Source organism: Rhinatrema bivittatum, chromosome 6 (genome assembly GCF_901001135.1).
Source record: "Rhinatrema bivittatum chromosome 6, aRhiBiv1.1, whole genome shotgun sequence".
In the NCBI taxonomy this organism is placed as follows: domain Eukaryota; kingdom Metazoa; phylum Chordata; class Amphibia; order Gymnophiona; family Rhinatrematidae; genus Rhinatrema; species Rhinatrema bivittatum.
The window spans coordinates 176,493,846-176,507,749 of record NC_042620.1 but is presented as its reverse complement, the minus strand read 5'-3'; the positions used below and the strand labels follow the sequence as shown (position 1 = coordinate 176,507,749).

The window sequence follows — 13,904 nt, the reverse complement described above, 5'->3', positions numbered from 1 at the left end:
CGGCTCGCTGGGCATGGGAAGAGGCTGCATGAGACCCCAAGGCGACCAACCGGAGGCTTATGACGAACGCAAGTGGGGCAAGACTCAACATAAGCTTGTGTGTCCTTTTTCATGGTGGGCCACCAATAGAAATGTTGGAGAGTGGAAAGGGTTCTAGACTGTCCTGGGTGGCCTGCTGTTAGGGAGTCCAGCAGAGTATCTTCCTTCAGAGTGTCGGGGAACTACCGTTTTCCCAGGTGGCACAGTGAACTTTAGCTGGATCAATGATGTGCCGTTGATAATCGGGGACATCTTCAGTGACAAAAGAGCGAGAGAGTGCATAGGCATGGCAGTTTTTATTGGCTGGATGGTATCATAACAGAAAATTAAATAGAGTAAAAAAAAAAGGGCCCAACGGGCCTGTCGATGATTTAGGCATTGCGCACAGTGCAAATACTCGAGGTTTTTGTGGTCAGTATATACTGTAATCTGATGCTGCGCCCCCTCGAGCCAGGGATGCCACTCCTCGAAAGCCAGCTTAATTGCCAACAACTCCTTATCCCCGATTGCATAATTACATTCTGATGGAAAAAAGCATTTTGAGAAAAATGAACAAGAGTGGCCGAATACAGGTTGAATACTGCTCCTACGCCGACATCAGAGGTGTCGACCTCGACGATGAAGGGTCGTCGGGGGTCTGGATGGCGCAGGCATGGCTCCTGAAGGAAGGCAACCTTGAGGACTTAGAAGGCGGTCATGGCCTCGGTCGACCACTGAGACGGTTTGGCACCCTTGCGAGTCATGGCCATAAGTGGGGCGGTCAACATAGAATAGTGATGAATAAACGATCTGTAGTAATTGGTGAAACCAAGAAATCTCCACAAGGCCTTGAGGCCTGTGGGTTGAGGCAATTGCGGATATGGTCTTGGGTTCTGACTATCTATACTTTTATTCATTTCTACATATGCTTTTTAATCCTTATTTCCTTTTATTATTTATTATATTAAATACATTGTACATTTATTCTTTTTATATATTTTTAATGATGATGTTTTCCTTTATATAATATTCACATTTTCTATTGCAGTTATTTTTGTCACTCTCTACATAGCACTGTGATTTGTTTTTGTATTTCTGTTGTTTTCTTGGCCTATCTTTTTGTTTGGTTTCTGTGAATCAAGCTTGTTCTGGAAAATACTTACTACAGAGTATGGCAGCTATGATAAAATAAATTCTGCACCATGCTAGTCAAAGACATCATCAAAATTAGTCCTGTCAGTCAATTCTAGGTTCCATAGGATTTATAATGTGGTGGATGAGATCACCATGATATCCTTCAGAACATCCAATCTTCCCAAAAAATGATTGTTGTAGGACCCATACAAAGCTGTCGTCCCAAATATTACAGCTTCCCTTGTATTCCTGTCCTTGGAGTGTCTTGTCCCATAGGCAGGCATCTGCTGGCTTTGCCTCATCTAGTATGTCTCTGTATATATTGTAGCACTGTACAGAGATGCATAATGGACAGTCCCTACTCCTTTAGAAGACTGACAAGACATATAAACAAAAACTACAGGTAGTGAGTTAAAACAATGAAATCATGATTGGGCAGAACTAAACCAGGTGGGATTAATTGAGGATTTTAGTTGAGTGAAGTTGATAGGTACACCATAATATAAAAAGGAAGGGTATTATCATTACTACTACTACTTAACATTTCTATAGTGCTACATGATATACGCAGCACTTTACAAACATACAAAAAGACAGTCCCTGCTCAACAGAGCTTACAATCTAATAAGACAAACATACAGGACAAGAGACTTGGTTAAAAGTAAAAAAAGTTAGTCAAGACTAAAAGCAGACAATCAGGCATAAGATTTAAAAGTGGTTTCAAAAAGCTGGGTCTTTAGATGAGATTTAAACATGGCAAGAGAGGGAGCATGATGCACCAGTTCAGGAAGACTATTTCAAGCACATGGTTCAGCCAGGTGGAAAGCATTGAGTCTGAAACTGGCAATAGAAGAGAAGGGCACAGATAGGAGTGACTTATCCGACGAGGGAAGTGCTGAGGAGGGGTGCAGAGAGAGATAAGAGAGGAGAGGTAGTGAGGTGCTGAAGAGTGAAGGCATTTGTAGGTAAGAAAGAGAAGCTTGAACTATATGATGGAATGGATAGGGGACCAATGCAGTGACTTCAAAAGAGCAGTTATGTTTCTTTGGTGAAAGATAAGTCGTGCAGCTGAATTTTGGACAGATTGCAGAAGAGAGAGATGGCTTGTCGGAAGACCTATGAGGAACAGGTTGCAATAGTTTAAACAAAAGGAGATGAGAGAGGATAAGGTATCTGGTAATGTGTTCAGAAAGGAAAGGACGGATTTTGACGGTGTTATAAAGAAAGAAACAACAAGTTTGAGCAGTGTTTTGGATATGCATAGAGAAGGAGAGAGGAGAATCGATGAGGGCTCCAAGGTTACTGGCTGTAGGGACTGGGATGATGACCATGTTAGCCACAGAAACAGAGAAAGGAAGAAACACACTACCGGCAGGTCGGCAAGAAAAGCCGTTCATAACATGTTGGTACCATATCGTCCGCAAGTATTATAAGTATAGATATCTGGTTTGTAAAATATTGTTTGTTACTATCCGCAGTGAATTTCGGCCCCCTGACGAAGGCACGGCCGAAACATGGGTCCGTGTCGGGCTTCAACATTCTGAGCCTCCTACACTATGGAAATATGGCGTTTCTTCGCGCAATATCAAGCTAAGTAAATTTTCTGGAACTTTAGAATAATAGAAGAGAACTTTTGCATAACGTATGTGATACATTTGAACTCCACGATTTGGTCTTAATTTTTTCACTGGACTTTCTCACGAAGCAAAGAAAAATTCATTTATGACCTATGATTATATTGTTTGGCGCATTAACTCCTATGCTACTTAGCATTACAATATGCCCATGTATGAGGTTTACTAAATGAGCATAAAAATCTGTCTCACCCATGGTGGTCACATTTACGTTTGATTCAGTGTGGTTTATCAGTTTTTACTCCTGTGGTCATTGATACGGCTGGCACCACCACTCGAATAATTTGAGAGAAGTGCTGTGGCAAGCAAATAGAAACAGCCAGCAGGTTAGCGGTCACCTTTGGTGGCTTCTGGGGTGAGACCCAAGGGAACTCACACTCCCAACAATAAACAAAAACACATTGCATTGAGTGTAGTTTATGCGCTGGACCTCACAAGGAGCAGATAAGTGCAGATCCCACTCCCAGTGGGGATCTTTAGGCATTGAGAAATGGGGGTAGGGTTCAGGAGGGAAGGAATGTGGAGAGATGATACTTTATATTGCCGGGAGTGAGGTGGGAGGGCGTGGCCTCAAGTTCTTAGAGTGGTTTGTCAGGAGGGGGCTGGAGGGATGGGGACAGCTTCCACAATCCCACCACAGTTTTGTTTTTCTGAGCTGTGGGGTGGGAATTGCAAGGCCCAATTGGGCATCTTTATTCTTAGGTGGAGGGAGAAAGGAAATTGGTTATGAGCCACTTGAAATCTTTTTTATTTTTAGCAAAAGTTCTACTTACCCAGATATCTTTTCAAGATATCTTACTTTCACTGCTCATTCTCTCACATTCTCACATGTCCATTTACATCTTTACTTCTGCCATTCTCCCACCAACACACACACACTCACTCACTCATGTCTCTCCCTCTTCCATACACACATGCCCACTCACTTTCACACCCATGCTCACTTGCACTCAGCTCTCTCCTACTCACCTACATACACTCTCATATCTCTTCTTCCTACACAAATACACACTCACCCACTCTCACAGACATGCTCATTCATTCTCTCTCCCCCCCTTTCAAAACACACTATCAACAGCAGACTCTAACTTGGGCTCCTGGAGCAGCAGCAGCCTCTTTCTTCTCCTCCTGTGCTGCGGAAGTGGACGCTGCCTGTTTCTTACTCCTCCTTTGATGCACGGGCAGGAAATTGCAATGTCGATTGGCCAAGGCAAACAGAATGGGGCGGGCAAGTGGCTGGATACAGGAAACAGGCTGTGCAGGAGCAGGTGGTGTCACGAGGAAGTGAAGTTAAGAGTTAAAAAGGTCCGGAGATGGTAGAAATCACTGTCAAGTTCCTCCTTTTTCAGCCGTGCAAGACCAATGACGTTCCTTTTTTCTTTCCGGGTCCAAGCAGATTGGTTTTGCTGCAGCACCCGGAGATTTCCAGAATTGCCCCGGACCGGTAATTCTTTTAGAATTCTGGAGTCTAAGGGCCAAATCCGGAGAGTTCCCAGGTATGTATAAGACAAGTTAGCTGGCTAACTGTAGCCAGATAACTTGTCTTCTAAACAGCCTATTGAATATTGGCTTCCATGAATTTGCACCCATATATAGTGAATTAGTCAAGCTGCACATCAAATTTGCTTTTCAGTACCCAGCCTGGCTTCGAATATGATACAATGAATCAGTCCACCTTTTTGACATGATAGAAACGGTGAAAACATTTCTTGAACAGCTTCAAAAGGATGGCTCTGAGTGATCTTAATTTAGTGTTGCTATGATTGCCATGATAGCATTTGTCCGAGTTGGGAAATTTGCTGCAAGATATTTTTGCATCACGTTTTTGAATTTTAAGAACTATAATTGTGATGGCCATTGGACTGGTACTATTTTGTACGTCTGCCTCAACTTGGTACTTTCAAGGTTTGCCTGGTTTTGGTGAATCTCCTTCTAGTAAACCTGGCTGTTGGGCATAGGATGTTTCTACCAAAGCAGGTAGGTACTGCCACCAATATGGCCTCATGTGAAGGGAACTGTGTTGAACCAGACCACAGACCTACTTGTTTTCGGATGCTGAGGCAAAGCATATTTGTGAGGACATTTTATTGTTGCTTTTCCTGTGACTTTGAAATTAATATATGACAAGCCCGGTGAATCATAATTCAATTCCTTTGCATGCTTTCCTTTTGAAATTTGTTTATTTCTGCTGCATGTTTTCCTATTCACTGCTGATTTATTGCATTGCAGGCATGCAATGATTGACTTGGATCAGAGTTTGAAGTGGTATGGCTGAATTTCCTTTTGATGGATTTAAAAATATTAAAGGAACCAAGCGTATTGCGAACATCAAAACTTTTTAGATAAATGGACCTCTATTCTAAAGAAATGTTCCATGGACCTTATGTTACTGATTATTGAACAGGCCAGAAAAAGAATACTCTAAAGGAACAAACTGCTGAAATGTTAGAAACTTTGAAAAAGGGCACAGTAGCAAATGTCTTTGTCACACATTTGAATGATTTCTAGAAATGTATGGAAAGATTTAAATCGAAGCTATAATATATGAAAGTCAGTAAGTTTCAGTGTGATGAAGCAGATTATAAGAAGTGTTTGCTTTATCTCTGGCTTAATAAAACTACTGGGCGAAAAAGTTTCTTTAACATACCATCAGATGGTTTTTGAGATACTGAAGAAGCCATACCTTCAGATCCTTTTTTAGGATGTCTGACTTGGTGAGGTCAGATTCAAAGAGGGGGTCAACCCTGAGCCAATCAAGGTTTCAACATCAGAAGGGAGAGACCCCAGACATGATCACAGCAACAATTATAGGTAACTGTGAGGTAGGTGAAATTCAGAATAACAATTTGGATATTGTAGAATTGCAAGAGATTCAGATGACATCCATGTTGTTGAGAGCTATAATAAATATTTCAGAGAAGGTCTTGACACTAGCTCAACGAATTGTCCTTAATAAGAGTTAATGTGCCCACACAAATGCAGAATCCTTTCACATTTTGGTGTGACTTTTATAAGTTTATTCATCAACATCAGTGTAAAGTACTTTTTGCAAATATCCCACAGTCATCCCCAGTCAAGAATAAATCCAGTTGGTACCCACCTGGACCAATGGATCCTTTTATTTATACCTTTCAACAGTTGGTTTTGAAAGATGTGGAGAATTTGGAACGCAGTCAGAACAGGAAATATTTTATCATATCCAGAATTGAAATTATTGCTGTGAAGGAATTTAGAGCTAGAAGTAATATCGTAATTAAATCTGATGATAAAGGGGGCAGGATCATGAAGACCAGTCATGAACAGTATGTCTGATGCTCATAGACAATTGCACAAGTTTTATAGCACGGTGCCTGAAGAACCTACTGCACAAACTAGTACTGAAGTAAAGGAAGTTGAGATAATGGGTTTTGATGCTGGCTACCTCATGGAAAAAGAAAAACAAATTTGATCATTGAATATCCAAAAATGCTGGTTCTATAATTGTGTTGCGTTCCCCCCCACCCCCACCTGTTTCGGTGCCGACTGTGTGCTTCTCAGGTCGCCGAGCCATGGGGGCACCGAAGAGCAGCCATGTGGTGCTGCAAGCGGGATAGGCCCCACTTGTAGCACCACGTGACTGCTCTTCGGCACCTCCTACGGCTCGGCGCCCTAGGCGACCGCTGAAGTTCGCCTAATGGACGCGCCAGCCCTACCTTCAATATGGTAGAGGGATTAAAGTAAGATAAGTACTAACAAGTTTCATTTTTCTCTGATAACTATGTCTGCTTTTACAGATTCTCTAGTCAGAAAAGGAATGCATAAAGGCTAAAGCATGACTGACCTACATCATTTGTGTAATTCCTTAATGAGCACATAAAATGATAGCAGTTCTGATGCTTGTTCAGGAACTGAGCACCAGCCTCAGTGGATTCACATCAAATAAAAAGTGTTCAAGCAGATGGTGTAGGCAAGGGCTGTTATTTTTTATACTGGACAGGGAAAGCAATACCAAAAACATTTCTCTTCTGTGACCTATCTGGCAGCACACCAATGAATACAAGTCTGAAAACCTGCTCCTCTTTTGAATGGCAGATTGCACTCATGAACCCAAGCCTTGGGAGCAAGGAAAAAGAAGGTATCTTCTATAATAAATGCTATTTTATTTCCTGGTTTGGGATTCCAGCAGTCAAAGAAAAAAATTAAAACAGCTTTGATACATCACAGGCTCATGCAGCGGAGAGATAGCAGTAACAATAGCAATAAAAAACATTCATCCTCTAAATCTTCATTTTCCACATAGCATCACCTCCTTCTGCTTCTCTTTGATAGTAGCTAGTGACAAACATTTTAGTTCTTTTTTCCTCTAAAGAGATGATATTCAGTACTCACATCTTCCCACAGAATTCTTCTTGGATAAGGGTTTTGATGCAAGTAACCAAGTAGTCCGTGGTGAAGCTGGTATCCATGGTTTTCCCTACTTGGCCAGGTGGCACTGCCCAGGGGTATAGCCAGGAAATTCTGGAAACATGGCTTTGCTGGACACCTTGCCATATGGACTGGCAGAGATGGAGAGAGAAATTTCCCCCACTCTGGCTCTACTCCAGCTTCCTCCCTAAAGACTCCCTGACTGTCTCTGTCTGCTCTAGATTTCAATTAGCACTAGTTTGTATTAAACCTGGGCACACTTCCCTTAGTGGTTCTCTCTCAAACACTCCCTTAAAGAGATATACAAGTCCCCATAATACACTTCTGCAATAATAAACATCACCAATAACCCCCAGAGTAGAGATTAAGTGAAAAAAATGCAAAGCAATGTAAAGGGCACATTGCTACTGGCAAGGACCTGAATTAAGACCTGTACCATATTTGTGTGGCTTAAACTTTCTGATTTTGTCATAGGTGTATCTCTATTTCCAAACCCTGAATACTGCTGGCTGAATAGAAGCAACAGGATTTTTAAATTTTATTTTGCAAAATGTTCCTAGTTATTTTTTTTAGATTGGGTTGCAATGGATTTTTTATCCCTCTGAAAATAGGAATGGTATCATTTTTTGTGAGCCTAGAGTTTCTCGCATAATAAATAGATTTTATGATAGATCAGAAGAGAGCAAAGGCAGAAAGAAAGGAGAACCACCCTCAAAGGACATGGACTAAAACTGAGGGATTTTGCAGTAAAGGAAAAATCGATGCACTGTTCATGTAAATTGTGAATGCAGTATAATGTAGACGCCAGCTCTCGCTATACATGGTGTAACAGATGGTGTTTTAGGGCAGGAAGGACCTCATTCACATTGAGAGACTTAGAAGGGGAAAGAGTAATGAAAGACATAATATAGTGCTGCACTATATTGTGCACTAGGCAATTGCAGATTACCAAGGACAGGCTGTGGGTAACCATGGCACCTACCTACAGCAAACCCCAATGCTTTACATTAGCCCTCAGCTACCTGTAGGTTGCCTGCAGAAGTCTGTGACTTTTTATAAATCTGGCTTGTACTGGGAAGGGGCCCGGGCAGAATGTGGAATGACACAAAGGGGGAAACCATGCATGAAATTGGAATGATGGACAATACATTGAAATCCTCTGCTCAGTAGGAAGAGGCAGTAATTAAAAAAAAAAAAAAAAAGCATAAAGCAAATAGACTGTCAGAAATTCTTCAGAAAGAAATGGAAAATAAAACTGCAACTATCTTAATGCTTCTTTATGCAACCATGGTACAACCACACCTTGGGTATTATGTGCAGTTCTGGTCACCCCATCTCCAAAGAAGATATAACAAAACTAGAAAAGGTACAGAGAAGAGCAACAAATGATAAAGGGAGAGAACAGCACCCTTTTGAAGAGCTTACAGAAAAGATGACAGAGAGGACATGATAGAGGTTTCTGAAATAATAAATGGTATGGAGCAAGTTAATAGTTCTAGGGTCGGCATACGCAAGGGGTTGCACACTAGTGCAAATTGCACGTTCGGGGAGCCCCACTGGCTTTCCCCGTTCCCTCCCCCCACCTTCCCCTCCCTTCCCCTCCCTGTCCCACCCCCAGCCCTAAAGAAACCCCCCCGTACCTTTGTTTTGGAAGTTACGCCTGCTGGCCAACTGCCGGCATGCGATCTCCTGCGATGGCCGCTGTGCCGGAGTCCTTGGCCACGCCTCCCGGACCATCCCCGGACCACCCAGCCATGCCCCCGGACTGTCTTCCCCGCCCCATCCCGCCCCCTGCCCGCCCGCCCATTCAGAAAAGACCCGGGACATATGCGCGTCCCAGGGCTTTACGCGCACTGCCGGGCTTTTTGAAAATAGTCTTTGAAAATCTGCCCCATAGAGAGTATCACTAGACAACAGATATTTTGGGGTGAAGATGTATTAACAATTGTGACAACATTTTTTAAAATATATAGGGGTAGATTTTAAAAGAAGCGCGCGCTGCCTATATGAGCGCGCACTACCCAGCGTGCGCACATATACGCCCGATTTTATAACATGCGCGCGCAGGCACTTGCATGTTATAAAATCCGGTGTTGGCGCTCGCAAGGTGGTGCAGAATTGTGCACCTTGCGCGTGCCGAGCCGTGCTGGCTTCTTCCATTCCCTCCCAGCCCTGAGAGGGAACTTCCCTTCCCCCTAGCCTGACCTTCGTACCCCTTCCCCTAACCTCCCCCCCCAGCCCTACTCTAACCCCCCGATCTTTATTTTAACTTTTGCGCCTGCCTCTAGGCAGGCGTAAGTTGCGCCCGCTGGCTGACTGTTGGCACATGATCTCAGAAACAGCGGCAAATGGCCACCGTGCCAGGAGCCACTGACCCCACCCCTGCATCACCCCGGACCGCTCAAACCACGCCCATGCCCCACCCCTTTTTTCAAGCCCCGGGACTTACACATGTCCCGGGGTTTTACGTGCGCTGCCAGGCCTTTTAAAAATAGGCCCAGCGCGCGCAACCCCCCTACGCGCGTAAATCCTTGAAAATCTGCCCCAAATTTTTCATAGTGCTTGTTCCATGGCATGTCATAATTATACATTCGACATCCTTGAAATATCTGCTATGTTCAGAATGAATGCAGATCTTGTTTGAACATATGCACATGTCATTTTTTCATTCATTTTTTACAATTTCTGAATTATATTGCAACATTTATTAAGAATATTATCATAGACAGTGATTGTTGGAACATTTACAGAAGTTTTGCGACACTCCCCTATTTTGGTATTTCTATATAAGGATTTACATTTGCCAACATTGCTGGATTTGTGACAAAACTAAGTCAGTCATACTTGTTTTTTGACTCATATCCCATTTCCTTCTGATACATGTAGTCTTGTTTCCCCAGAATGCATTGTGACTTTAACAGATGCATTATTAGTTCATTCACTCCTTTTAACATACAATCCAGAATCAGATTGAGTTTGCAATATATCCACAACATTTTCAAGCTGGAGATTCTGGACTCCTTTGTATGAAATTGCAAGTGTCTGAAAATCATGGCGGCTGCAGACCAAAATAAATTGAAAACATAATGAGCTACTTTCTTGATACTACTGAAAAATAAAAGGGCATGATATAAGTAGAAGTGATAATGCACTGACAGAGAAACATACTGATAGAGCTACAATGGAAACCATGAAGGACCACTAGAAGTTCAAGGCTCTAGGACACTGCTGATTTTGTCCTTTCCTTAATTCTGGCCATGCCAGTCAGTTCAAATTTAGGGAAACTCTTCCTTGGGAGATAAGAAACAAGCAGTGACCAGTTGTCTTTAATGTACACAGTAGTTGGAGTTTTACTTACCACGTTGACGCTGAATGCATAGAGAAGATCAAAGGGAAGGGCAGCAATGAGATCCACAAAGAACCAGGTAGTTGCATAGTGCACACAGATTGAGCGGGGATCATACACCACCTGCCCAGACTTGCTGACATAGGTTGTGCGGAAATTTAATAGAATATCTGCAGGCAATAAAATAGCAAAAAAAAGGAAGTTAAGTAGCATGAAAAAATGACAGCAAGTTTTGGACTCCGCATTAACCTTTAGTGCGGTTGCTTGTACATGACTATCTTGACAGCTTCTGGTAAGTAAATTTTGATGTCCCACTGCAGTCATGGGGGCAATCAGCACTAAGGCCCCTTGCAGCTAAGTATCGGGCCGATACAGTAAAGCGCGGCCGTGGTTACCTGGGTTTTAACCCGTTTTGGATGTGTAAGGCGTACCCGCGATTCAGTATCGGCTTTTACGCGTCCTTACCGCTTGCCAAAAAGGACGCGTACCCCTTTCCGCCCGCCACATGTATATGACATGTTAATGATCAGATTAGCTATTCCCTCCGATACAGTAACGTGCGCCCAAATTATCGCCCTGTTAACCAGCTCATTTACCGCGTCTTTAACCTGAATAGTTACCGCCTACCCTGTCCCTGGCGTTAGTGTGGTGTTCAGTCAGCTTCGTACTGGACAGCGGTTGAGAAGTGCTCGAAATGCGAGGCCAGCCTGTGTGTGTAGTAGTCGTGAGCATGCTGACGTGATCGCCCAGCATCCCTAATACTTTTATAATATAGAGAGATTAGCGGATTCGCTCGCCAGCCCTCGGCTTGGACATCCGAGGTCGGGCGCTCAAGGTAGCAGTGCCTACAGCTCCCTATAGCGGTACCTACAGCGGCTTGGATGTTCGCTGCCTTGAGCGCCCGGCCGGACGTCCAAGCCGCGACCTCGGATGTCCAAGGTCGCAGCGTCCATGATTGGAGGCACCGCTGCCTTGAGCGCCTGGCCAGACGTCCAAGGTCACAGCTTAGACATCCAGCCGGGCACTCAAGGCAGCAGTGCCTACAGGCGAGAAGGTCCATGAACGGAAGTTGCGACCTCAGACGTCCAAGGACGCGGCATCCGTTCATGGACCTTCCCGTCTGTATCCGGGCATCCATGATCGGAGGCACCGCTGCCTTGAGCGCCCGGCCGGACATCCAAGGTCGTGGCTTGGACGTCTGGCCGGGCGCTCAAGGCAGCGGGGTCTGTAGAAAAGAACCATCCACTTATCTGGTGGAATGACATTTCAAAGGACAGGTACCAGCGTATACTGTATAGGCGCTGCATACCGCTCTATACAGTAAAATCGATTGCGAGCGCCTACCGCTTCATTGACACGCTTTGGACACCGCTTGGATTTGCGTCTAATTTGAATACTGAATTGAGCGGTATGTGAACCAAAATATGCGTTCGGCAAACGAGCGGGCACCCAGCACTGCCGCACTGTTTCTTACGCATCCTTACTGTATCGGCCCGTAAGTGAGTACTTTTGTAGCTGGGCAAATGTTACACATTTGTAAAGAGAAACTGCCTAGCTTCCCTGGCCTAACCCCCCCATCTGCAAATATAGCAGGAGTAAAGTATGCAGGTACATTCAGAAAGAATCAACCAGGTAGGTTGTCTCTGAAAATTTGCTAACACGTGGGTACCAGTCACTTTGCCTCCATATACTGTATCTGTGAATGGGATTAGAAGGGAGATACTACACAGGCACTTTTCTCTCCCATCCAAGTTCCACAGTTGGGAACACCTACATTTGGAATGGCTAAATATAGCCTCCTAATTTCACTCTTCATGGGACAATTTTCATGACTTTGGTGTGGCAGACTAACATATCAGTTAGCCGACTAGTTCCCTTTGAAAACCTTTAGATTGTACTAGCAAAGACTTTGCCTGTCTTGCAAGAGTTGGCTCATTTGCTATAACATGACCAGCAGTAGTTTATTTCCTGTGTGCAGCTGCTGGTGTTCCTTTTGGTTATGCGCTCTGCAAGCTCTGTGGCACACAAATCCTAGAGCACTTGATTCAACACTTCACACATATAACCGGCAGAGAAGGAAAATCATTCAAAATATTTTCGGGCCTCCATAGTGGAGGGCGCTGTTGATAGAAGTGGAAGTCAAGAGATGGGTGTTTTGTTTGGCAAAAAGCTGAACTGATTACATTATCTTGCACATTTCAGTTGGTGAAAGAGCCCAAACAGTTGATCACTGTGTAAGTGACTATAAATTCCATGATACCCAAGTGATGGGTTTGATAGATAAAAATATCTGATTCACTAGCTTGCAAAAATCATTTTAATGGGAAATAATATCAACTGAAAAACTACTGCACCCATATGGATAAGGCTTTCACTGCAAGAAAATGTTGTATTTGTAGTACAATATACAGAGATGAAAATATATAACCAATGATACTGTAAATTAAGATGACTCATATCCTGCTGTGGATATTTATGGACTTAATCTCCATGCTGTCAGGAGACAGAGTGTCTCTATTTTACACTTAACCCTACTGCCATCTGTTCACCTCATGTAGGAGTGCACATTATTTAGTAAATTTAAATAGCACACTTAACTATAAATTTACACGCACACGTTTAAGCTTGCACAAAATAACCCAATTTTCAAACCCAAGGATGCCTATATTTAGAACGGTTTGTCCAATTAAGACCCAGATGTAATTGTTCAAACTGCAGGCTTTGAAAATCCTGCATGTTTCACCCCCCCCCCCCCCCCGCCCATGCGATTTATTGGCTAAGAACTTGGCTAGATAAATCAGGTGCAATTCAGTGGCATTCTAGGGTGAAGCAAAGTTATCCAGCTAACTTAGGCCTGGATTTATCAAAATGCCCTAAATATCATATGTGATAGGAAAAGGGGTGTGTTTTAAGGCAATTTATCACAAAGTGTGCTATCTTAGTGCTTCGCATAGTTATTACTGTGCTAACTGTTTTGCACTTTGTGGTAAGTACCACAATTGCTGCAATTCCAAGAGAGAGAGAGAGAGAGAGAGAGAGAGAGAGAGAGAGAGAGAGAGAACCTAGCTATAAGGCCCTCATACTAGGCAGGTATTTATACCTCTATAGGAGGCCCACCTAGCTACTCGAGGTGAGGTTTAGATATTAGTGTAGGGGTTAGGGGTCACTTTGACATGCAGAGTGCGACATACAAAGAGAACAGTGCACTCTTGTGAAGATTTGATGACCCTCGGAGTGAGGAAACTCACCCAAAGATGAGATTTGTGCAATGTTCTCTCAACCTAGCTTGATGGACTTTCTACCTGGGTAACATTTATTTATTTATTTATTTAAACATTTTTATATACCGGCATTAGTTGTGGACATCA

General features: G+C 43.4%; 1 protein-coding gene across 1 annotated transcript in view; it reads right to left on the bottom strand.

Moving 5' to 3' along the window:
- Positions 1–13,904, bottom strand: part of LOC115093843 (potassium voltage-gated channel subfamily H member 8-like) — a 783,142-nt gene that overhangs the window by 339,431 nt on the left and 429,807 nt on the right. Inside the window, exon 5 of the mRNA XM_029606179.1 lies at positions 10,549–10,706. Within this exon, the coding sequence (XP_029462039.1) occupies positions 10,549–10,706 (158 nt within the window). The remainder of the gene's footprint in view (positions 1–10,548; positions 10,707–13,904) is intronic.